Consider the following 23,818-nt stretch of genomic DNA (forward strand, 5'->3'; position numbering starts at 1 on the left):
TTACAAATACACCATAAAATCCTCACATCTATTATGAGTGAAATTATAGTCTTACTTAATGTTTTCCAGGAAGTTGGTTTTTTTATTGCCTAAGGAAGTTGGTCTTTACATGAGAATGGAAATTAAAATTGAATTATTTATGGATCTGAGGAACTCTTCTGCCCAGTGATCACATCACTAAAAGTGTTTTAAAATGTGCATTTACTTTGTGGTCTCTGGTTCTGCTCATGTGCTGCTGTGTGAATGTGTGCTATTCACATGGGTCTTTTATTTATTGCTTCAGTCTCCTGTATTAATGCCAGGTCACTTCCAGAATACTTTCATAGGCATTTTAAAACAATCAGCCTATCCCATTAAATAACACTGAATGTCATATGTCACCTCTAAATACTAAGGCAAACTGATAACAATTTTAGGTAATGCAGTAGCAGTTAAGATCCATTTCAAGATATTGTACCCATATGTCGCATATCTGTTTCAATTTTAAAATGAAATGCAATGATAAAACTGTGCCTGTACCACAGTGTTTAAAATAGAGCCAGAAGCTCTGTACACCTACTGCCACCCTTTGTGTCACCAAAAATGTCTTGTCTACTGGTATTTGAGCAACTGTTTTAACCAGGGAACTTGTTATTAAACTGCATTGTAAGTTGTCTGGAATCACTTAAGAGAACGTGCAGAAAGGTGGTTTCAGTACTGAAATAAATGACTGCTGTTTCTATCAAATACTGTGTCATTGATAGACATTTCCTGTCCCTCAGGTGTTTTTCAGACATAGCAGCAAACAGGTTTTAAGTGTCAGGTTAGGTTAGGTTAGACGAGCATCACATCGCTTCTTACACAGTGGGGAGCTGCCTTTTCTGTAATGTATAAAGCCAGCCCTGCTAAAACCTCTGAGGTTTCCCTAACTGAGGGTATTGCTGGGCGTATTCTGGAGAGGGTCCAGACCCTCAAGGAAGCTCTGCATTAGAGCTACTTGCCATAGTAAACCTGGAAGTGGTATGGAAAAGATCAGTGTTATACCAGAGAGTTCGTAAGTTATGGAAAAACCTGGACTTGGCAATAAATGATAGAATATACCTAAAATCATATATACGTATATATACTTGGGAGGAAAAAGAAGCAGCAACTCTGCAAGACAATAGTTTTTCTTGCTGGAAAAATACTTTTATTGCAAGAGTCTCTGTTCCTCTTTATGCTGCTCTGCTTCTGCTGTCACTTAAAATGATGTCATGGAGAAAGAGCCTTTTTATTATCAGTTTTATTATCAGCCTTTTTATGATCAGTGGGCAAGGAGACACCAAGAAATAAACTGTTAAAATAAGCCTTTCAAAGGACCTAAGGAAGTTACTTAATTGCCTTTTTTTCTCTCCTCCATTTTTTCTCTTTTCAGGTTACGAGGGTGTTTCTGAATTTTTCACAGATCTGCTGAACCACATAGCTGCTGTCCTGCAGGGTCAGGTACCTGAGGTGACCCAGCTAAACCACAGCAAGCTCCTGGCAGAGCAGAGCGGTGGGATCATGGACGAGCGGATATGCTGTGCCAGCACAGGCTGTCTCAGCGTCATGGGAAAAGACTCCTCCTGGATTGTGGAAAGCGAGACCAATAGCTCAGTAAAGCTGCAACACCAGAGACTAGGCTGCAACTCAGCAGTGTCCCCCAGCTTCCAGCAGCACTGCGTCGCTACATTGGCAACAAAAGCTTCTTCTCAATAACTTGCCAATGCCATGGACTGAGAAAAAGCCCCAGGGATTCAAATTGTGGTCCCAGAACCAGATCAGGCTTTAACAATTGAGAAAAAAATGGAAAAAAAACCCCAACATAAAACACAACACAAAAAAAACCAAAATAAAAAAACCTTTCATTTGATTTAACCTAATTTGCTGATGAAATGGACTGAAAGGGGAAGAGCGAGAAAGTGATCCAGATCCATTTCATCAGATTCCAGTTGCAAATCTGTAGTGAGTTTACACACACGTGTTTTAACACTAGTCCTTTCGTTGTGGGAGGGTTGCTCTTTCATTTCTATTGTTCTTTGTAATCACTGGTGACCAGCATTTTAAAATCAGACCTCATTGTATCAAGAAGATAATAATGTTGAAACAGTGTCTGAATGTAACAGTGCTAGAGATTTTTGCCTAAAAAAACTCCCCATTCCTCTTTTTTCCAGGTAGGCCATTGCAAAAGAAAGCTAAGACAACTTCAGTATCACTAAACCAAATCTCTTGAAACGTTGACCAGTCAAGATGTTGGCAGGTAGCTTGCTGTGAAGCCTCTGCACTTTGAGTAGGACAGAGCAGCCTGCTTATTCAGGGCACAGAACCAAGGTGACCAGCCCTGTTCCAGCTTTGCCGTTCTCTCCCCAGGCCTCATTGCTTCACTCAAATCAGCTTCTAACCACGCTTGCCAACAGCAACATGTTTCACCCAGAGAGGGTGCCAGTATTTAGGTTGAGTCATTGAGTAGATTAAATAACATGCTTTCAATTGTCTGCTAGTGCTGAAATCCTAGAAGAGTTAATGGAAGCAGCTCATCTCTTAGTAGAGAGTTTAATTCTCCTTCCATTGCACTTGTGAGGACTGTGGGACAGCTCTGGGAAAAGGCTGGCAGAGCTGTGCATTTTCCTTGGAGCAGCACACCTGATCTCGGTATTCTGAGGGGTAACACAGTTGCTGCCTTCCACAGATCCATGCCTGTTGTGCATTTTTTTCTGTAAATTAAATATAAACAAAATTGTGTAGCTTCATATGAGGTAGAAGTACAGGACAGCTCTAGTTTGGAGACCCCATTTACTTTGTTGCAAGCTGCCAGGCGAGGCCATATAGTAATTCACAACAGTGGTTTATACTATTTGTAAACTACAGCACAGCCAATTTGTATCTCTTGAGATATCTTCTAGTGTGGCAGCATCTTCTGATGTTGAGAATTCCTGCAGCTTTTGCCAATTCTGAACACTATACTGGAAACAGCCAAGTGCTGAGAACAGAGACACTATTTTGGTAGAAGAAGTGGCCTTCTCTTCCCCTTATTAGCCCTAAAATACATTTAAGAAGGGTGGTGTTAAGAAAATTTCCTTAGTTAAGCTCCTAGCTTGCAAATGCAGGATTTTCTGTCTTTCTGTAGCACGTGTTCTTAAAGCATCCGTCACTGCAGCATTTGATACCAGCTTGGTTAGTATCATGTGTTATATGGCTACTCAGAAGGAAAGGATCTAGAGCTTAAAGCCCAGGTAGATCATGGGGAGAGGATTAAACTGTGTAAAAGATGTAATCACCCTACCTGATGGTACCAGTTGTGGAGGGGAAGAAATTTTGAGGAGTGTTATGTAGCAGTTCTTTTGTGTAAACAATGCTTTTTCCTTAGGAGAGATTGGTCTTCTTCCAAAATGCCATTCTTGGGAATTTACTGTATCCAGGATTGAATTTTCCAGGATGATTTTACACAATAGCAGATGATTCCACCTCTAGAGGGATTACTAACTTTAAATTATTTCTATAGAGACTGGAAGGACCTTATGAGGTATCAGTCAGATCCCAGGGTGCACATAAGCACAGCCAACTTCCTCAAGTGTTGCAGATCAGTTCTGAGCTGGGCACGCTTCACAACCCTTGTGTGCTTTGAGGCTGCTGGATCCGCTGTTGTCTGCAGCTCGCAGGTCTCGGGTGGCTGTGGTGTGAGTGAGTCAGATGTACATAGGTAAGGGTTTATAAAAGTATTCATGATAGACCAAACTTTTCGTAAAGCCATGACTAAAATAAAATGGACATCTACAGTTTGGGGTTTGTTTTTGTTTGTTTAAAATAAAAAGTGTTTTTATGTTACATGTGTAACAAAAGATACCCTCAGGAAGGAACTTGCCAGTACATATTTTTGTATGGTACTTTCTTGTAACCAGCTGGTGGAGTGTTTGTAGACTTGCCTATTTCTCCCTTTATTACAATGGCTTGGGCTTTTTTTGATTTTTTGGTTTTTGTTTCTTTACTGGGTGGTGGGGATGAAGCAATGATGTTAGAACTGAGTTACTAACTCAAGACCTTTCAAACTAAGTATGTTTACATTAATCTGAGTGTTGGATCCAGTGGAAATGTCTGTATGCTGTTTCCTAGTTAGAACATCAAATAAGAATTTTATTTTCCTGGCTGCCTTCTGAGTTTTGGTTGGCCTATTTTGCACTGCTTTTTTTCTCCAAAATAAACTACTGAAACATAATTGTTCATTTTAAACTTGTTTACAAATGATTGTTAGAAGTTTATTTTGTAATTCTCGGAATGCTTGCAGAAATACTATATTTAAATATTACTCCAGACCTTGGCAGTAACTAGAAAACAAGTTTAGGTCATTGGTGAGATCAGTGACATTTTTCCCATAGTCTGTAACTTATTTTTTATTTATCGAATGTATTCAGTATCACTTTAATTTACCAGGTGCAGTTATGCAGGTACCTGTTGTGATGTGGCATTACAATAGAGTTTTGACATAAATTACCATGCATTTGCTGTACTACTATATTTCCTTGCAGAAATTAAGGTAATGACTAGTATGCTAGAATGTTGCTAAATCACAGGGGCAAATTGGTAGACCAATTTGTAAAAGCCAAAACTGTAAATTACCAAGTATCCAGACATAGAATTATGTTATTGCAAAACTTTCGAGCATGAGTATGTTATTAAGCTTGTGCTACAGTGCTTTTCTGAATTGCCGCCTCATTTGGTAAGTTCAGGATAGTTTTGATTTAAAATCAGCTTCACAGTAAGTTAGTTAATATTCTGTAGTCTTGTCTTTCTTTATAAAAGTAGAGGAGTGTAGTAACATTAGACCATACCAGAATGCCCTTGCTCTTAAAATTGCAGACAATCTGAGGAGATTTTCCATAATGTCTGTTTGAATTCTTTTTATTGTGGGTTAGAAAAAGGTTCTTCTGTGTTTTCAGAGGCATAGCTCTTATTGCTGTTGTTGATGGGAGCAACATGGTCACCAGTTAGCTTTTTAGGGATTTATTACTGTTCTGCTTCACTGTTTGAAATCCACAAGAATACCATTAGCTTGACTGGAATTTCTCCAGGTTTTGTGTCCGCATGGTGGAGATGAGACCCTGGTTTCCACTGTAATTATGTAATTAACTTCAACAGGTGAAGATTTTTCCCTGTTGAAGAGAACTTGAGTGGTATTACTGCTGCCTGTGATGTAAAGTCACCCTCTTCCCCCTCTAGCTGACTTGGCCGCATTGTGCCTGACTTTGTAGCCTGTGCCAGAACATCCTGATCATTATGTGGAAGCCAAGTGCAGCAATGCAACCAGACTATCAGTATCAGTGCCTAGCACTTGTGGTTTGTGTAATGCACAACCACTGGGCTGATGATGTTTTGCCTTTGGTTGAGGTGTCTGGCTGTGCAGCCTTTGTGCTGAGGCACTGATGGACTGTGCTGGTTGGTAGATAGGATAGGTTCATTATTGCTATTCAGACTGTTGGAATGATAAAGCTGTTTGAAGATCTCCATCGTCAATGTGGGAATGTTTCTGCAGAGGAGGTCTGCAGCAGGTTGCACAGATGGAAATCTACCAGTTTAATTTGTTTTCATTGTAGATGATTACAAATTAAGAACCTGACCTGGAGGTAACGAGGATTGCTCAAGATAAAGTCTGAAGTTTTCTAGATTCACTGTGGGCAGTATCCAGCCAGGGAACAACCAGGTGGAGTAGTGGTTTTATAATGGAGGCAGAATACACTCCAAAGGCAACAGAATAAATGGGGCCAGAGGTGTTTGAATTGTTGGGAAAAAAATGAGCAAAACAAAGGAAAAATGCTCCTGTTCTTTCCATCCAATTAAAAAAATCCAGACTTATCAGTTCTTAGACTAATGCTGGTTTCTTGAAGTCTTTGCATGGCAGCAGCGACAAGTGAGTCCGGCTTTTCCACACTAGCTTGTAGCCTTGCCTTCCACAGCTGTGCAGAAAATCTTGGATTTTGGATTTTTAGTGAATAGAGTTTATGTTGAGTTTGTAGCAGTCTCCCCATGTGCACACTTGCAGGAGTTCACTTGCATTACCCTGCTAATTTTTTTCCCCTCTCTCCTTTTTAGTAAGAGATGTATTGATTTCTGTATTCAGTATACAATTACTTTATGGTGTGTGTTTTGTAATTAGGAATATGTGAAAATGCTTTTTGTAGATGAAACTATTTCCTCTAATATAATCTCCTCTCACTTTCTAGATAAATGAACATGCCATTGCAGATCACATTGCTGATTTTATTTGTAATATTGCTTTAATATCTATTTCAGAGGAATGTAACTTCCAGAAAAGTACTTTCCACATCTTTAGTACCTTTCCTTTCACTGTTCACCCTATGTGGATCCAGGCCATCAACACTTGAGCTTTTGACTGGATGGGTTTCAGATCCTCCATGAATTCTGTCACATTTACATGGCCACAGAAGTTACTAAAGATGATTGAAGTTTGGGAGGATCCAGGTAGAAATGGAGATGTTGGAGCGATTCCTCAGCAACACAAGCACAGTAGCATTTGTAGCAAGCAAAGAGAATAGTTTTCACTCTCTATGTGCAGGTGGCTCTTGGGGTCTGGTCCACCCTGCTCTTGGGGCAGCCCTCCTGTGGAAATAAAAAAATCCATTGAGAGAAAAACATCCTGTATCTGTGATGCAGAAGGAGAGTAGGGCTTGGGAGTAAAATCCTGGCCGGTGGACATCATGATACCAGTTGTCCAGAATTTCACTCTGTGGGTTTCAGTAGCAATCTTGGGAGATGTTTTCTTCCTCTCCATCGTTCTTACCCTGAATCCACTGGGGCTGATGATAGCAGTTGCCTGTGGCCCACATGAACTCATTAGCAGATGACCCTACCCAGCATGTCATGAGTTTGCAGAGGGCTCCCGATGTGTTGGGAAGTTTTTGCTGATGGCCAGGGAATCTCTTGAAACTCCCGAAATAGCTGCAACAGCAAGTGGAGTTCATGAAAATCAGGTCTTCCTCTTCCAGCATTTTTAAAGAAAACCGCATTTTATTTCCTCCTTCATTCTTTACACAGTAGTTTTTAGATATAAATTATTTTAACTACTTTTTTTTGTGTGAAAAGTCATATATACATATATAAAGTTATTAAAAGGTTGAGAATATGTTGAGTATAAAATAGTGACTTCTTTGTTTCAGATGTTAGCAGCCCCTAAAAATGAGTTGTCTATCCTCTTGTAAAGTCAGTGCTGTAAAAAAATATTAAAAAATAAAAGATGTGTTAGAAGTATCTTTTATTATTTATTTCTGATTCAGTATTTGATACAGCTTGTGTGTACCCTTGTGACAACCACATACTGAAAACACTGTCGTTCTTAAAATGGAGTAACAGCAATTCCTTGGCATCCCAACAATTTTGAGCAAATTAGCCCTCTGGGTGTGAATAGTGTTGGATATTGTCCTTCAGTGTCCAGCACTGCTCCCCACCCAAGCACGGCTGAATCTCGGGGACCATTGTGTGCGTGTGCTCAGTTTCGGAAGTTCATTGGTATCTGTGTTCAAATCCAGCTGTACAGTGTTAACAAGTGTGTCTTGTGATTCGCTTCAGCCTGGTTCACTATGATTTCTGAAATATAATTCCCATTTTGTACTTCAATTTGTATAGAATTATATAAACCCTTAAAAGATCATGGCTTACTGTAAAACTCAATATACTTGCTATTTGGCGTCTTCAGTTGCATGACTGATCAGATCTGACAGTGGAGATGGTGCTTTCATCTAACAGCATTGATTTCAATGGTAATATATTAATTTTCTTTTTGTTTGCCAAGCACCTGTTTTGGACAATGTTTTGGTTTCAACAGTAAAGCAATATGCAGTAGGTATCGTGGCATTATCTCTGTAATTGTTTTGAAGAGAGAATTGTCCCTTTCCAACACATAATGAAAATAAATGCCTTATAACAAGTTCTAGTTTGCTTCCTCTTTGAGTAGCTAGGGCAGCAAGGTGAGCAGCTCATCAGGGGAGGCCTGTTTTCATGGGAATTTGATGTTCACATCCTTTCCGAGTGCAGATGTTTGCAGCCCTACACTTGGGCCTTGAACACCATCTTCCCCTCTGAAGAAAATCCTTGGGTCCCAAATATTTGTGATTACTTGACTATCCAATTAAGACAGTATTTATAGCAGCTCCATCAAGTAACATTATTTTTCCTCTTGTTGATTTTGTGTCAGGTATGGACAATTTCTGTCTGCTGCTGCCATCCTTTGTGAAAAAATCTTGTCTAACGCCTTTGGACGTGGTTGCGTTTCTGTGGGGGTTGCTTGGTTTCTTGAGTTTGTGGGTTTAGTGGGGAGTTTTTGTTTGTTTTGGTGGAGGTGTGGTGGGGGTCTGAGGGTTTCTGTGAATTTATTGCTACATGTAGTCCTGAGTTTGCAAGGAGTTGTATGGGTGCTGCTACTGGCAGAGACTCTGTCACAAAAAAAAGGGAGAAACTAAATCATAGAATATGTCCAGTTGGAGGGGACCTATCAGGATCATCAAGTCCAACCCCTGGCCCTGCACAAGACACCCCAAGAATCACACCATGTGCCTGAGAGCATTGTCCAAATGCTTCTTGAACTCTGTGAAGCTGGTGCTGTGACCACTTCCCTGGGGAACCTGTTCCAGCTGTAAATACAATATATTCACAATATAAAATATTCAGATTAAAAATACAGTATTCAAATTTAAATTTAGGTGAAGATCAATATGTAAAATGAGATTTCTCCAGGTGGAGTAACTCCCTAATTGACATTTTAGTACTGTTTCTGTGCAACACCTTTGGTTTCACTTTGGTTCCTACGTGTTTCCCTGAGGTTAAAGATAGTATGATCTCCTCAGGACAGAGTTGAAAGACTCACAGCTTGCTCCAGTGCACTTTCCGCAGCCAGGCTCTTGCCCAGTGCCTTGTCCTGGATTGTGCCCTGTGCCAGGGCAGCTTTTGGGCCTTGGCCTCAACAGCACCTCTTCCCATTGAGTGGCAGCTGCCCAGGGCTGGGGGTGAGGGCAGTGCCCACTCCTGGCCCTCCCTGGGGAAGCTCATCCTGTGGGTGGGGTACAGGCACCACATGCCTCCTGCACCAGGGGACCCCCCACACCCACCCCCCATGCAATGCACTCCACAGGCCAACAGCAATGAGGTTTTTTGCAGAATAAAGGAGTGAGTCAAGTTCAAAGCCTGGCAGCTGTTCCCCGAGCATCTCAGCTGTTCTGTGGGCTCCAGGTGATGGGAGAGAACTGAGCTTCAGACTGGGGGGTCTGGAATACAGCCCTGGCAGTGGGTGGATTTTTCCCTCTCCTGCCAATGCACATAGAACATCTAAAATGTGATCAGTACTCAGAGATTTTGGAGCTGCCTTCCCCAGCCCAGGCACCACCCGGTCCTCCAGCTGCCCTGTGGTCTGAAGCCCAAGGGATGGAAAGGTTCTGCCTGTAAGCGCAGTGCCAGCTGGCCACCATGGCTCCTGTGAGCCAGTGCACAGGAGGAGCATCTCCTCGGGATGGGCCTTCACCTCTGGGGGGAACACAGATCGGTAGTTCTCCTCCTGCCTGGCCTATTTGTTGCTTGTCTTTTTTCTAATCTACTCCTGTGTTGTCCACATGGCTTGACTTGGTCAAGTATTGCCCCAGTGTTTAAACTTTTAACTGTTTTCTCTCTGTGTTCATTGATGAGCCTCAGATGTGACCCAGGTCTCACTGAAGCACCCAGGACACCCAGTGCCGGGGCCGAGCTGTACAGCACCAGCGGCCCCCGGCTGGGCAGGGAGAGCCCTGCAGTGCTTGGGACCACAGGGAAGTGTCCTCGATGCCAGGCCCCAGAGGGCAGCAGCGCTGGAGCCTGGGTAAGGAGGGGAGCACCATCATGGTGTGCTTGTGGTGAGGAGAGTCCTCCATTCCCCTCCTCTTTGCAGGACCATACAGGCCCTGCAGCATGCTGACAAGCGACACTGCCAAAACAAAGGAAGGAACTCGCTGCAGTTTTATTTTTCCTTAGATAAATTTTTTATATAGAATATATTACAGTCAGAGTTCTCAGCTTTTAATCAAAAGATAACAAGTTATTGCAGTTTTTTACCCAGTGAAACTACCGGTGAAAGAACTTTCTAGAAAGCTGTCCTGTCTTTTAAAAAAAAGAGGGAAAAAAACCCCACCCAGACAGAAAATACAGATGTAGGTTGCACTTCACACCCACGGGCGCCCTGCCAGGCGTGTGGGCATCCGTGTGGAGAGGGGAGCATGAGGTGAGGCAGCGGCGATGGGCACAACACTATGGCGAGGGAGGCAGGCCTGGGTGCTAGCGAGGTCGGTTCCTAGGCACGGCGCTTCTGCTCGGCTTAATTGCTCTTAGATCAGGAAATGAACACGCGGTGGGAGGGAGGAGGGCGGCGGCGCTGCTTTCGCCGGCACAGGGAGGGCTGGGGCCCTCAGCCTCTCCTCAGCTCGTGCAGCTTGTGGGCGACACGCTCCAGCTCGGCCTCGATGGCAGCCAGGCTCTCCAGCTCCTGGTCCTGCAACAAAAGCCCAGGAAATGTGTCAGTGGCCACAGGTGAGCAGCCCTCGCCCCCCAGAGCTACAGAGAGCCTTGCCTGGGGCACGAGTACAGCCTTGTCCTGCCCCATCCCTGCAGCCGGCATTTGCCCCTCCGGACAGACGACGGTGCACAACACTGATTACTCCTGCCCTAATGTTTAATTACTGCAACTAGTGATGGGGACAAGACGTGCAGCTGCCATCCTTCCCCAGTCCCCTGCCGGGGAGGGCAGCCCCCAATGGGTCTGTGCCTCCAGAACATGGGGTTGGAGGGAGAAGGCTGCTGCGGAGCTGGAGCAGGCTCTGCCGAACAGCGCTGGGTGCTGGCGCTGAGTCAGTGGCCTCAAACCAGGATGGGCACAGGTGCCTGCCTCCTGCGGGGGAAGTGCAGCGTGTGCCCTGCTCATGCAGGGGACAGCGGTGTCCCCTCTCTCCACCCTGCCTCTGGGTCTTTGCTTGCACTTTCACTAGCAGAAGATACTTTTCCTGGGAAAATAGTGACTGAGGAAGCCATCAGTTCAAAGGCTCAAGCTGCCCATCCATTGGTGGTCTTTCTATACTGGATCTTGTGTATCTGTGCTGCTTTATTTAGTGCAGGTACTCAGACACCTGACTGCATGGCTTTGCCTGAACTCGGGTCATATCCAGCTGGCCCTGCCTCGCTGCCAGCCCCAGCTCTGCCTGTCCCTCACAGCTGTGGTCACCTGAGCTCTCTGCAGACCATGCACTCGGCACAGCAGCAGCAGGCTCTGTGTGAGCAAACTTAGTGCTGTACCATTTCGCATCGGCAGAGCCGAGGTGACAGTCCCCGCCTGTGTGGAGGGAGCAAAGCCTTGCTGCTGCCTTCAGCAGCTGCCAACCACAAGTTGACACTAAGTTGCTGCACTGCATGTGGCTGGTGTGAGAGGAGTAAAGGAAGTATGTAAAAATAAGTAATTTTTTTCTCTTCCTGAGCTATTTTCCTGAACAGGGGAACAAGTCACCCTGCCCTTCCACTGGGCCCTTGGCCCAACCCCTGGGAAAGCTCTGGCTACAGTAGGGTGCCAACAGCTCAGGGTGCCTGCAAGCACCCAGGGTGCCCAAGCAGCTGTTACATTCTGTTTGAAGTGGGTCAGGGAGCAGCTCGCTGAGGCTCACCTTACTGGAGGAGAACTTGGGCTGCTACTGGAGCCCCCAGAAAGGGAGAAAAATCGGTTCTGAAATCCTCTATAGCACCCAAAGAGAGCTTGGTCAGACCCAAACCACTGCCTGTGTACTCTGGTTTGCTTCTGCCTGGCCCCACATGCTGAGCCCTGGAAAGTGCAGGGGGCAGCACATTCAGCCCATATCTGAGCCCACGCTCATCACTGGCCAAGCCACACAGCCCCATGGCCCAAAAATTAAGAGAGGGGACAGGACAGCAGCCAGAGTCTGTGCCTTCCCTCACTGCTGCGTGACTGGTCTTGATACTTTCTCACTGACTCCCAGAGGCCCTGATCTAGTTTAAAAAAACAACCAAACAAACAGAAAAGTCTTGTTGCAGCTGTAAACACAGCAGTTTTGCAGCCTCAGCAACCTCTTTTCCAATCCCCCTTTAGAGATTGAGTCTGACACCTTGCAGACAAGGTGCACCCCAGAGCCACTGGCAGGGGCAGGTGGGCAGCAACCTCCCTGGGGCAGAGATGTGGGATGTGAGCAGACAGGAGTGAGGAGGCAGATGGGGCAGCCCACCCCACTGCATCCCTGCTCTGAGCAGAGATGTTTGGCTTTGCTTTGAACCAACACAACTGGAGATGCTCTCATGGGAGGGTTGCTGATGGGCAATCTTTGGCCAATGGTTTGGTGCGTAACTGAGGCAAGAGGGGTGTTTTGGAGGCAAGAGAGCCAACTGGCTTCACTCGCTGCCTCAGCCTATTTCCAGGCACCTGATCATGGCCTGTCCCAGGTCCACAAAGCTCAAGCTCAGCCCCACTGCCCAGCCCCCTGCACTATCCGAAATCAATTCCTGTGCTGGAGCTGGGCCTCAGCACAAAGGTGAACCCACGAGCAGTTCCTGGCTGCTGGGGATGTGCTGAGCTACTACCTAGCATCACACAAGGTAGCAGGGAAGGAGATCTCTGACTTTGGAAGCCTGGCTCAGCTGTATTCCTGTATCCATCAACCATTTCCACTCCAGTGCCCCTGGTCTCTCACCACCTCTGTAGGAGGTCTGGCATTACTCCATCTCTGAGACAGGGAAAGCATTCCTTTTGACTTGGAAGGGCTTTAGGAGACAAGGAGACAAGGACTACCCCTAGGTTCAGTTATAGCTCTGGTCACTATGTCCAGCAGAGGCCAGTGCAGAAGTCCTGTCACTGGAGACATGACTCTGGGGGGCAGGGAATGCTTTTGCACTAGTCACTAAAACAAGGATAAAAACCAAGGCACAGCCAGGTGCAAATTTCAGTAATACCTGAGGCTGAATGACTAGAAGTTCATTAAGCATCAACTTAATGTCACAGAGAACCACTGCTGGTAACGTTAATGCCAATAAACCATCCACATCTCCAAGCACAGTTTGGATAACTGGGTGGGATTGATTTTTAAGCCTACATACACCAACCTCCGTTCTCCTGTTAGCGCTGCCTTCCTCATCCTTCTTTTCTTCAGGCATGGGAGCAAGTGGAAAGCCTCCTTCACTGCTGTCCTCCTTTGAGTGACGCTTCCATGACCTTCTCACATCCTCCTCTGGACTACTGAAGGCATACTTGCGGGATCTAAATGTCTTTTTCATGGACCTGTCTGGGTCTTCCTCACTATCATTTTCCTCCATGCGCTTCTTTGATGTCAGCTGCTTGGCCAGCTCATCCATTTTATTCCACCTCTTGGTGTCTTCCCACTCCCTGGAGAACTCCTCCTCTATCTCATCACTTTTGGCATCCCTGGACTGAAAGGTGTCCTCTTCTCCCTGCGTCTCCTCATCCTCCAGGCGATGCCTTCCTCCTCTCAGTGCCCGGGGTTGCTCTTCCTCCTCCTCTTCCTCCTCTTCAGAGCTCCGCACATCTTTTCCAAATCCCAGCTCATCATCGTTATCTGAAAGAGCATTAAACAAAGCAGTGAACACAACTGTTAACCTGAGCCTTCAGTGGCGATGCCAGATGTATTTCCTGACTTAGGCCCACTTTCCCAATATTCTGGAAATACCCACTCTAATGTTGCCATGTCAGTAATGGGGCTTGAAGGCAGCAGTCAAAAACCCTGTAGGAAGTTCAGGGAAAATGAATTAGTTGTCCCCAGGAGCTATGAGAGCTGAGCAGTGAGGCAGCTGCAAGGCCTGTGTTACCTGCTGTACATGGGACTGTGCGTCAGGTGTTTGTGGTGGGGTCTGGGTGGCTGTGGATACAATATTGCTGCTAGCAAGAATTTCCTTGCTTCTTTCTAAACCCGTGGGATACTTTTTTCTCTCACGAAGAGATTAGCAGAAGTTCTATAAACTATGAACACCTGCGACCTTGCAGAGCTTTGTTTATGGTACAGTAGAAAAATATTTTGACAATGGATGTTTAGGATTTCTAGCCAATCCACCCAGGGGGTGGCCGATCCTTTGTCCAATTAGACTGTGAAGAAAAAAGTCTATAAAAGAGTTTGTAAAATAATTAAATAAATCAATCTTGCTGCACAATTCCTGCCTGCTGGATCTTCTCTCTTCTCTACGGCTGCAGGATACAGTAATAGGTGGCTGCTGGCAGAGGTGTTTCTGTAAACCCACTAAGCACCTGCTGCAACTTTTTAGCTTTGATGCCTCTAACCCATCTGTCTCAGTGCTCTCAGCTCACCCCAGGAAGGTATCAGTGCAGTCTGGGATACATACTGTCATCTCCCTGCATCTCCTCAGCCTCCTCGTCCTCCTCAGCCAAATCAAGTGACCTCTCTGCTTCAGTAGGGTCCTCCTCTGCAGCTTCATCTCTGTCATCCTCCCGCTCCACACGCTCCCCTACTACCTCCTTGCTGTGTTCCTGGCCCTGCCTGGATGGCTCTTCTCCCTCATCCTCAAGCTCCAGGCTGTCCCTGGAGCCTCTGGGCTCCTCCTCTTCATCCCCTTGCTGCTGCTGCTCATCCTCACTGAAATTTTTGCCAATGTGGTTGTCCAAAACTTTGTTTCGATGGGTATCGTCTGTATCCCTGATGTCATTGCCCTCAGCTTCCTCCTGATCCTCTTTCTCAACAGGGTTGGTATCCCGTGGCCTGGGCTCCCTCTCCTCCAGGCTGTTTTTTCCCTCCTCTCTTGAGTCTTCATTTTGCTGGGGCTTCTGTGCTGCCAGCTCAGCCAGGGACCCTGTGGGCTGCTCCTCTTCAGGGTGTTCCCCTCCTTCATCTAGAGGGAGAAACAAGAAGAAACACCTCTGCTGAGAGCTCATTTCACAACCAGCAAAGCCCAAGCATTTCTTAAGGAGCTTCAGCCCTGCTCAGCAATCTGCTTAACCAGCCCGTGGATCCTCTTGCAAGTCATCTCAGCATATGTTTGCATTCAAGCAAGGCAGTGCTCTCTCTGGTGCCTGTGCTCCTGGAGAGACTTGCAAGGCTGAAGTTAAACATATGCTGAAGTGTTTTGCTGCAGCACAGTCCTCATTGCCATCTCTTGAGATGCCAGCCACGAACTCACCCTGCATGAAACCAGACTGCATGTAAAATGAAATTATTGAGGAGTGTAATACGGCACTCACACAGCTCTCCCTGCTCTGAGTGCTGCACTCACATCACATCCTTATTTCTCCCAGCAGGCTGAAGAGGCAGACAGCCCTGTTCACAGGGTGCTGGAGGGAGGAGGGGTGTCTCTGCTTCTGCAAAGGAGCTACTCAGCAGGAGCTTAATATGGGTTGAGTATTTGCTCCTGATCAAGGGAGACTGGCCTCTTTTAACATAATTAGCCAGAGAAAACACTTAGCAAAAGAAAAGACGGGGGTTTAAAAGTCAGAATTACAGAAAGGCAAATGCAACCCCAAGGAGGGCTGAGGAGTATGCTGGGATGAGAGGATGCAGAGAGCTGGTCACACAGGGCTGGTGGCCACCAGTGACACCGTGCTGGTGTCACCAGATTGTCAGTGGGCCTGAATGGCCCATGTGCCACATTTCATCTTCACTTCAACTTCCTCCATCTCCACACTGCCAGAGCAAGAGTTTCAGGTCTGTCTTGGCAGGAGGGAGATGCAGTGCCACCATCCTACCCGTTGGATTTTGGCCATGCTGGCTGCAGCAGCTGTCCCTGGGGTATCACTCCTCATTGCTCTAAGCAGCTTTGGACTGGTGTCACAGCAGTGCTGTGCTGCTGTGGTCCAACCACGTGCCCCAGACCTGCTTGAGACCCTCTATAGGGATTCAGCTGCTGCTGGACGAGAAGTCACATCACACCCCACATTGGCATTGTGTCTTCCTGACAAGGAAAAGGGAAGGGGCCAATTCCTCCTTTCTGCTAAACTGCCTGTCTGCAGTAAGGCCAGAGAAACCGTGACAAGGTAAATCCCAGCTGAAGGTGATCTTTCCAAGAAGCAGGTGTTTTGTGTGGGTGTGTGCACTGTGTGTGTATCAAGTTCGATTTTTCCTTCAGAGACTCATTACTTAATATCTTAGATGTCTGGAAACAAGGGTGGCAGGCACAAACCCAGATCACCCTTGCCTGTATCACTGAGTCTTTCAGTGTGGAATTTCCCTGGCTGTGACTCATTTTAAGTGTTGTAAGTGAGTGCAAGTGCCAGCAGCAGGGTTGAAAAGTCAGTATCAGTTTGGTAACTTGACCATCACCCGTTACTATAGCTCAGAAACTACATGTTGTTTGAGCTGGTAAATAAGAACAAAGCAAACACCAGGTTGCTTGTGTGTCAGCAGCAGCATCAAAGAAGATGCCTAAAAGAGAAGCAGATGGACATATCAAGGCTGTTAGAAAGAAGATCCTTGTTTACAGCCTGACCTGGATTTCCCGGGGGTGGAGGCTGACACTGACCTCTCTGCTTGTTCTTGTCGTTCTGACTTTCAAGGACTTCGGAAAGTTCATCTTCAAAGCCACTGTTTTTCTTCTGCTGCTGAGTTCTCTCACTGGCACCTGTGTCAAGTAACAAAAAGTAGGGAAAGGCAACAGTCCCTCCTGTGTTTCAGAAAGTAGAGGTAGGAAATTTGTTCTGTGCCCTTTATATTTCCTACAGTGGAAAAATCTACCTGGGAGCTGAGAGGAGTGAGACTGGAGGATATGTGAATCAACTGCAGTAACAAAACCACAATCAAAAACATCATCTGCAGGAAAGAAAATGGTTTCTAAATAGAGAAGCAGGGTTACCAGGAAAACTAATACTGATGGAGATCTAGAGAATAAGAGGTGCTGAACTGCAGCACACTGAGGCCAACAAAAGACTTCATCACCAGAGTACTGAAGGATGGAAATTGCATCCTGCCAGATTCTGCCTACGCACCTCTGTTGAGGGGAGCTCAGAGAGCTCTTGTGTCCTCCAGCCTGGTTGTGGGGGCCCCTCTCCCCTGAGTGCTGGCAGGAAGAAGCAGCATTCATTCCCACTGCAGGGGTAGTCTGGGGCTCCAAGGGCCCACACCTTAGCTCTGGGATTATGGAGCCTGCTTGAAAAATGTAACACCCTGGTGTTACAGACACCTGGAGAGAGGTGTCTGAAGGCAGCACATGCTGGAGGTCAGACTGCAGCTGTCCTGGCAACCCGCACTTGCCAGGCAGCCCCATTCTAATGGAATCTGCAAGCCAAAAAAGCCCTGTCTAACCCAGCTCATGCCCTGCTTCTATGCCTTAATGCAAGGGCAAGAGCCAGTGCTGCCAGAGCAGTCCTCTCTAGCCCAGAACTAAATGGTGTGGGCTCTGCAGCCTGAGCAGAACCAGCTGCAGCCAGCACAGAGGACACCAGGATAAACACCTTTGCTTTTCCCTTGGTCTACAAGACTGTTCCACCCCCAATCTCTGTGATTTGTAGATTAGATATCATTTACCCTGAGACTAAGTGGTGTGATGGGCTCAGGCCAAGGAAAGAGTGGAGCAAGGTGCATGTCCATGAAACAAGCCCCTTCTCATGGACTCCATGCTGAGTGCCACAGCCTGTCTGATACCTGAGTGCTCCTCCTCAAATCCCTGGTGTTCCTGGGCAGCTACATCCCAGCATACTGAAGAGCCCAAGGCTTCTTTCTCCTGAATCACCAGAGCATCCGTGGAGTCCATCTGAGGTCACTGACGAGCTGGCCCCTCCACCATATGGGTAGTGACTAAAATATGGCTTTGGGAGCTGCATGAGACTCTTCCACAATTCTGACTTCCTGAATTTTTCTTCTCCCTTCTCCCTGTTGCCTCTGTGGCTTCCTTGCTCTGAAAGCATTCTGGTGGCACTGCCTTCCAGCCATCTCTGGCAGACTTGCCACACAAGAGCAGAGCACAGGGATGCCCTAGTCATTGTCTCTCTGGTGGTGCCCAGCTGCCCTGGTTACCCCAGGGAGAAGGAGACGAGAAGGCCAGGAGGTGCTCCCCCTGCAGCCTGGGGAGAGCCCTGTTGCAGCCTCACCTGGACAGAGGGATCTGGACTAGCTCTGAAGTAGCCTTGCCTGGGATCTGCATGTTAGTTCTGGGCAACAGGGCACCTGAGAATAACCCTTTTTCCCCTCAACATCCCTTGGCACAGCTCCACAGTGCTGCTGCTGTTCCCACATTGACCAGTGGTGAGCAGCCTACATCTCTCCAAACCAAAAAAACTTGCATTCGAATTAAGGAAGCCATCAAAAAATACTCATTAGCTCAAGAACATTTTCACTGGGGTCTTTTAGGTGCAAGTCTTACTCACTGCTCAGTGGGACTTCCCTGCTGCCACACCTGGGTTTAGTGCTAGACTCCAGCTGCACAGACAGTGGAGGTTTTCTTGCCTTTCATTCTAGTTTGGGAGCTGGTGATCATTTGTTGAATTAAATTACAGTACTTCCTTTTAGAGTTCTCCCACCTCAAAATGTCCAGACTACATCACCACCAAGTTACATTGATAACTATTGAAATCATCAGAAACATATTGGAGTTGTTATAAACAAAATTCCTGTCCCCACTCACATAATCTCTGCTGAAAATCTTGGATCTACATTTCCTAGGGCATATTTATATGATCTTAAATAAATATAAAATAACAAAAACAAACCCAAAACCAAACAAGCAATAAAACTCTGTAAGGGACTACAACAGAAGAAAACAATCTTCCCTATAGTTACATTCCCAAAAACATACACTGGCACTGTACCTTGAGCAGCAATTTCCTGAAGTTCCTTCAATAAGTTTTGGTGGCGAAGGATAGAAATAATTCGTTCATCTGCAATAGGGGAGACTTAGTACAGAAAGTAGTCAAAGAAAACCTCCCCACAACCCCAGGAAATGAAAAAGAACCCCAAATGCCACTCCTTCTTCATTTGCTCTTTTCTTTCCCTTGGTCTGATTTGCTCTCACATCTTTTAACCATATGACTAAGATGACAGGAAGGTCCTATGAAAACCAGGCAGTTTGATGTCTTCCAGCACCCCTGTGGCCACAGTGCCAGCACAAGGCATGGCCTGGGACAAGCAGTGGCACCATCCCTGCTCCTGTGGCCCTGCAGCCCAGTGGAAGAGGGAGGTGAGCATGTCAAGGACCCCTTGATAGGGGTCTTGGGGCCAGGGCTCCGCTGGTCAGGGCAGGACCAGCCCCCACTTGCCAAACTTGCTTTTGCTGATACCCAGCATTAAGTCTGAGGCAGTACCTCCTCGGAGAGTTTCTAGGCATTCCTCACTGATCGGCAGGGGGTTTGGCTTAGATAAAGTATCAGAGATGACCTCTACAATGCACTTCATCACCTAGAAAAAGAAAAAATACAAATTAAAGAACTGGGGTTTTGTCTTTTGTTCCTCCTTGTTACCCAGGCTAAAATACAGCAGATGATGGCACAGATCTTCTTGCTTTTCTGGTCAAGACAGAACTGAATGTTCAGTTCCTGTTTTCCCTAATGCAGGAACAGAAGGTACCTCCTGCAACTGAGAAGTGAGCAAATTACACGTGACAATGGAAAGACCTTCTTCCACATGACACACAATTCAGCTGAGGATTGCATGGCTTCAGACCATCCCAGAGTCTGGGCACATCTGGAGAGTAAAGGGTATCTGGATATATACATAGAAAATCCAAAATCATCCTCTTTCAAGTCAATATATCTCAACCTGCATCTCATAAAAGGACTCAGTGGGAGGTTGTAGAGAGCACAAATGGTCACAGCTGTTCAATAGATGACCTTGAAATCTTAAAAGCTCTTCAAACCCTGGGAAAGACACCATAGTTAGGTTGAAGCCAGGCATGGAGGGTGAGGTGAGGCAAACTATTTTCAAACACAGATGAGAAATACTGCTCTCAAACCCTAGAAAAGGACAAAATCTGGAGAAGTGTTTGACCTTGTGCTTTGAGTGTTCAAGCCATCTGTTATAGACTGCAAGAGCTCTACATGATAGTGGGTCATCTGAAAGCAAAGAAGTTCTGACACTTCTCAGACAGGGTGAACTTTGGGCCCATCCTTTCCAGCAGCCCTTTTCTTTGGTGTAAAACCAGGAGTGTTTTTTATCTAAGTTATCATCTGTACTGAGATTGCAGGCATCCTTGCAATGCCAAGACACACTGCTGGGAGCCCTTGTGTGAGGTCATGGTAGAACCCAATGGTCACACAGGACAGAAACATTTACTACAGTCTGGTGCTGATTAGTAGTGTAGAAATCAGGCTGCTTAGCTCAAAAGGATGACTATTTACAAAGCAATCTTAGGAAGAATGCAGGGCTTGCAATTGCCTGTGGAAAAAAAGAGGCTAAATTGAAAAAAGAATACAAGTAAGCCTTGGAGGCAAAAAATTCACTCAATAACTTCTTTCTCCTGATGATTTCAGCAGGCAGCCCTGAGAGCCCTGACCTCCCTCACAATGTACCATTCTCAGGAGAGCGGAGCACTGTGGCTGCAGTAGAAATTAAACACAAGTCAGCAGTTCCCAGTCATCCACAATGCTGTTCATTCAAGCAGTTGGCTATATTCACTGGACAGCTGGAATGGGCAAATTTTCACCCTGTCTAAGGAGAGAATTCTGCTTTTGCAGATCACAGCCATAAAGTGCTGAACTGCTCTATTCCTTACACAGTTTGAGGGAATTGTCTGATGGATTAAAAATGTTACAGAAAAGATCTAAAAAAAAAGAAAGCAGGGGAATTTCCCTGGTATTGTTCTCCTATATCACAAGCAATCGATTAATACTGATTTTAGATTACTTTGAATCACTCTATCTTTAAATAGAGTAAAAACCAGATTCTGATGTTGCCCTCTTGTGTTTCCCAACTTCTGGACCCACTTATTGCAGCAGTATTTGATGCAGCTTCAGAAGTAAAGACTTTCTCAGCATGAGATGTAAGAATCTGATTCAATGAAATATTCTATTCAAGCTTTTTCAAGACTTCTAAGCTGAACTAAAGTCTTTGTCTGAGCACAAGGAAACACATCAGTTGCCACAGAAATACATTCACCTCTGTGGAGGAACTCTGTAAGGTAATGAAATGAAGAGTGCAGTCATCCCACAACACTTTCCTTGTCTTTTTATTAGAGGAGGTCTTGCAGAGTGAGACTTCACAAGGTCATGAAATAACAGCCTGCATCAGGAAATGGAGGAGATCCTTTCCAAATGAATGTAATTAACCCAGTGCAGAAACTCAGACTGGAATTTTGCCATAGCTATCATCTAACCATGAGCATGTAACTAGATCCTTAAGAGCAGCTCACAATGCCCCTACACAGAAATCTCCAAAGAATTCTGCCCTTACAAGGACAGACTTCTCCATATTTGAGCTCGGCTATGCTCAGGCCCTCCTAAAATGTATGGTTGTAAGTGGGAAATAGTGTCCTTCAAGCACAAGGGTGGGCAAACACCAGAGACATTGTAAATGCTTTGGTCTTGTTCAGCTGCCTATAGAAAGCCCTTGGTGTAAGGAAAGTCTGATGAGCTGTCCAGGAAAGGCCTGCATGTGCTGACTACCCATTACACAGCCCTGAGCCACCCACAAATGCTGGTGGCAGAGAGCAGGGTGTGTAGGAAGAGCTGCAGTGCTTGCTGCTGCATTCATGTGATGATATCCCTGCTCTGATCTGTTCCATAAGACCAGGACTTCCTTCCCTGAAATGTTGTTTCTCAGAGGATGGTGAAGGCAGGAAAGCCCTAATGGCTTCTTCCAATTGCAGCAAATTCAAAAGAAAGCTGATTTTGCTCTCAGCTAGAGCCCATGTCAGTATAATACCCAGGGGAAGGGGGAAAGTCTTGGGAAAGTCCTTCCTTGGTGGAAGCATTTCCATAGAGTTGCACCAACCGCCACAAAAGTGACATTCTTTACACATAGAATATACTGGGGAACAGAACTCACAAGGAAAATTGTATGATTAATGGATTGTCCCACCAGATGCCCACTTTGGCATGGACAGTTGAAAGGGTAAGTGCCTCTTCCTCAGCAGCACACAGCCCAAGGAAGACACCCAGTGTCTCACAGCTCATGGCTCAGCCCCAGGAAGGGCTAAGCAGGCTAAAACTCTTAACAAAGCAACTGCTCTCCAGGCCCAGGCATGTCTCACAGGAAGTAGGGAGGCGTTGCTCATGGCACACGTCCTAGATGTAACCTGCAATGGAGCTGAGACTGGCATCAGTGTCCCCTCCCCTGCTGCTGCCTGCAGAAAAACGTGGCTAGAAGATTTCATAACATGAAATGGTTCAAGAAGTAAAAAGGAAAAAGGCTGAAGTTTCCTTTATGGACATGAATTTCTAAAGAAATTTTAATTTGGGCAGCCAATCAGCACATCTGAAAGATGGGGCAGTGGGGCGGGGGGGGGGGGGGGCGGGGAGGGGGGCAGGGAATCGTGTCTGATGTAGATAAACACAGGCAAACCCCCCTATCCAAGCATTTAGGTGCCAAAAGGCCGATAGGAATGCACGTTTGTGAAGTGCAGCTATAAATGTTGGAGGGTGTGACACAGATATGTGCACAGAAGCCTGTAAAAGAGGGCTGGAGAGGTCAGCCAAGTCCTGCACTGCTTGTAGCCATCCAGACAGGCTGAGCAGGAGCTGAGGATGGATTAGCAAGCTGAGAGTACCAGTTGCCTATTTTTCTGGAGCATGCATGTTTAAGTAGCACACCACACACGTACAAAGTCACATGTATACACCCCCAAACACACACAGTTCCTGAATCACATCTCCCCCCACTCTCCCTTGAGTCACCTCCTGTTGGGAGCTTTGAAAAGCTGAAAGTAGGAGGACTAGGGAGAGTTATACCCAGCCTCCATCTCCTCTCTAAACAAGCTTGTCTGATCCCTGTGTTGCATCCTGAGACACTTCCTTGGCTGCCCAGAAGTGGATGCACAAAGGGTAAATTCTGTTAGGAAGGGAGCAGAGATGGATTCCACTCTAGAGATCTCATGCAAATTCCTGGCACTTTCTACACGGTAGTTCAGTGGGAGTGGCCCAAAACCAACCACCTAGTTGGAGGTGAAATATCACATCCTTTCTCTTCATTTGACCATTCCACTACAGGCTCATCCTTACCTTAGTGTCACCTTTATTCATGTCATTTGTCACGGGAAGGGAGACGGCTGTAAGGTAAGGGGAGGGGGAAAAAAAGAGAACATGTTACTCATCTCATCTGGAAGACAAGCAGAGAAACACTATTCTTCTAGAATGGGAGTGGAGAAGAGGGGCATCTCTCTCTGATGGAACTGGTCCCTGTGTGCAGCAGCTGGACGTGTGCACCATGCCCGTCTTGGGAAGGGAAGGGAAGGGAAGGGAAGGGAAGGGAAGGGAAGGGAAGGGAAGGGAAGGGAAGGGAAGGGAAGGGAAGGGAAGGGAAGGGAAGGTGCCTAGGCTGGCAGGGCCCGTGCGGCGCTCGGCAGTGACCTTGCGGCGGCCGCTGTCCGCGGTGCTGGAGGCGCCGGGCCGTCCCTGTCCGCGGTGCTGGAGGCGCGGGGGAGCGGGGCCGGCGGGCTCAGCGCTGCCGCGGGCCGGGGCTCCCAGGAGCTCGGCGCACACGGACCCATCCCAGCCCCACTTACCCGGCACGGCCAGGAGCAGGACGGCGAGCAGTTCTGGCCGGCTCATGGTGCTGGCGGGATGGAGGCAGGGAGAAAGGGGCAGAGGGCGAGAGTGTCGTGGCGTGGGGGCTCCAGGCGAGGTGCCGGGGGGAAACCAGCACGCAGCGTGTGTATCTACGCCAGTGCTCTGGCTGAAGATCCCAGATGAGGCACTGCAGCA

General features: G+C 46.6%; 2 protein-coding genes across 2 annotated transcripts in view; one reads left to right on the forward strand and one right to left on the reverse strand.

The window, feature by feature from the left end:
* The window catches only part of ITPK1 (inositol-tetrakisphosphate 1-kinase), a 145,210-nt gene extending 137,275 nt beyond the window's left edge, over window positions 1-7,935 (forward strand). Inside the window, exon 11 of the mRNA XM_032113283.1 lies at window positions 1,394-7,935. Within this exon, the coding sequence (XP_031969174.1) occupies window positions 1,394-1,716 (323 nt within the window). The 3' untranslated portion in view covers window positions 1,717-7,935. The remainder of the gene's footprint in view (window positions 1-1,393) is intronic.
* A 2,034-nt stretch (window positions 7,936-9,969) lies between these two features.
* On the reverse strand, window positions 9,970-23,799 carry CHGA (chromogranin A). Its single transcript, XM_032113281.1, has 8 exons — window positions 23,620-23,799; window positions 23,117-23,163; window positions 19,268-19,361; window positions 18,776-18,844; window positions 16,495-16,593; window positions 14,368-14,871; window positions 13,120-13,589; window positions 9,970-10,516 (listed from the first exon to the last, which is right to left on the reverse strand). Exons 1-8 carry the CDS (start codon window positions 23,663-23,665, stop codon window positions 10,433-10,435), a joined length of 1,413 nt encoding a protein of 470 aa, XP_031969172.1. The 5' UTR covers window positions 23,666-23,799; the 3' UTR covers window positions 9,970-10,432.
* Between the last annotated feature and the right edge of the window lie 19 nt (window positions 23,800-23,818).

This window comes from Corvus moneduloides, chromosome 6 (genome assembly GCF_009650955.1).
Source record: "Corvus moneduloides isolate bCorMon1 chromosome 6, bCorMon1.pri, whole genome shotgun sequence".
NCBI lineage: Eukaryota > Metazoa > Chordata > Aves > Passeriformes > Corvidae > Corvus > Corvus moneduloides.

Excerpts from the sequence above, each read along its gene's own strand:
- CHGA (XM_032113281.1), bottom strand. The coding sequence starts at position 23,665 with ATGAGCCGGCCAGAACTGCTCGCCGTCCTGCTCCTGGCCGTGCCGG. Across the intron at positions 23,164-23,619 it reads CCTGCTCCTGGCCGTGCCGG|CCGTCTCCCTTCCCGTGACA; the intron begins GTAAGTGGGGCT and ends CTTACCTTACAG. Across the intron at positions 13,590-14,367 it reads GGAGATGCAGGGAGATGACA|ATAACGATGATGAGCTGGGA; the intron begins GTATGTATCCCA and ends ATGCTCTTTCAG.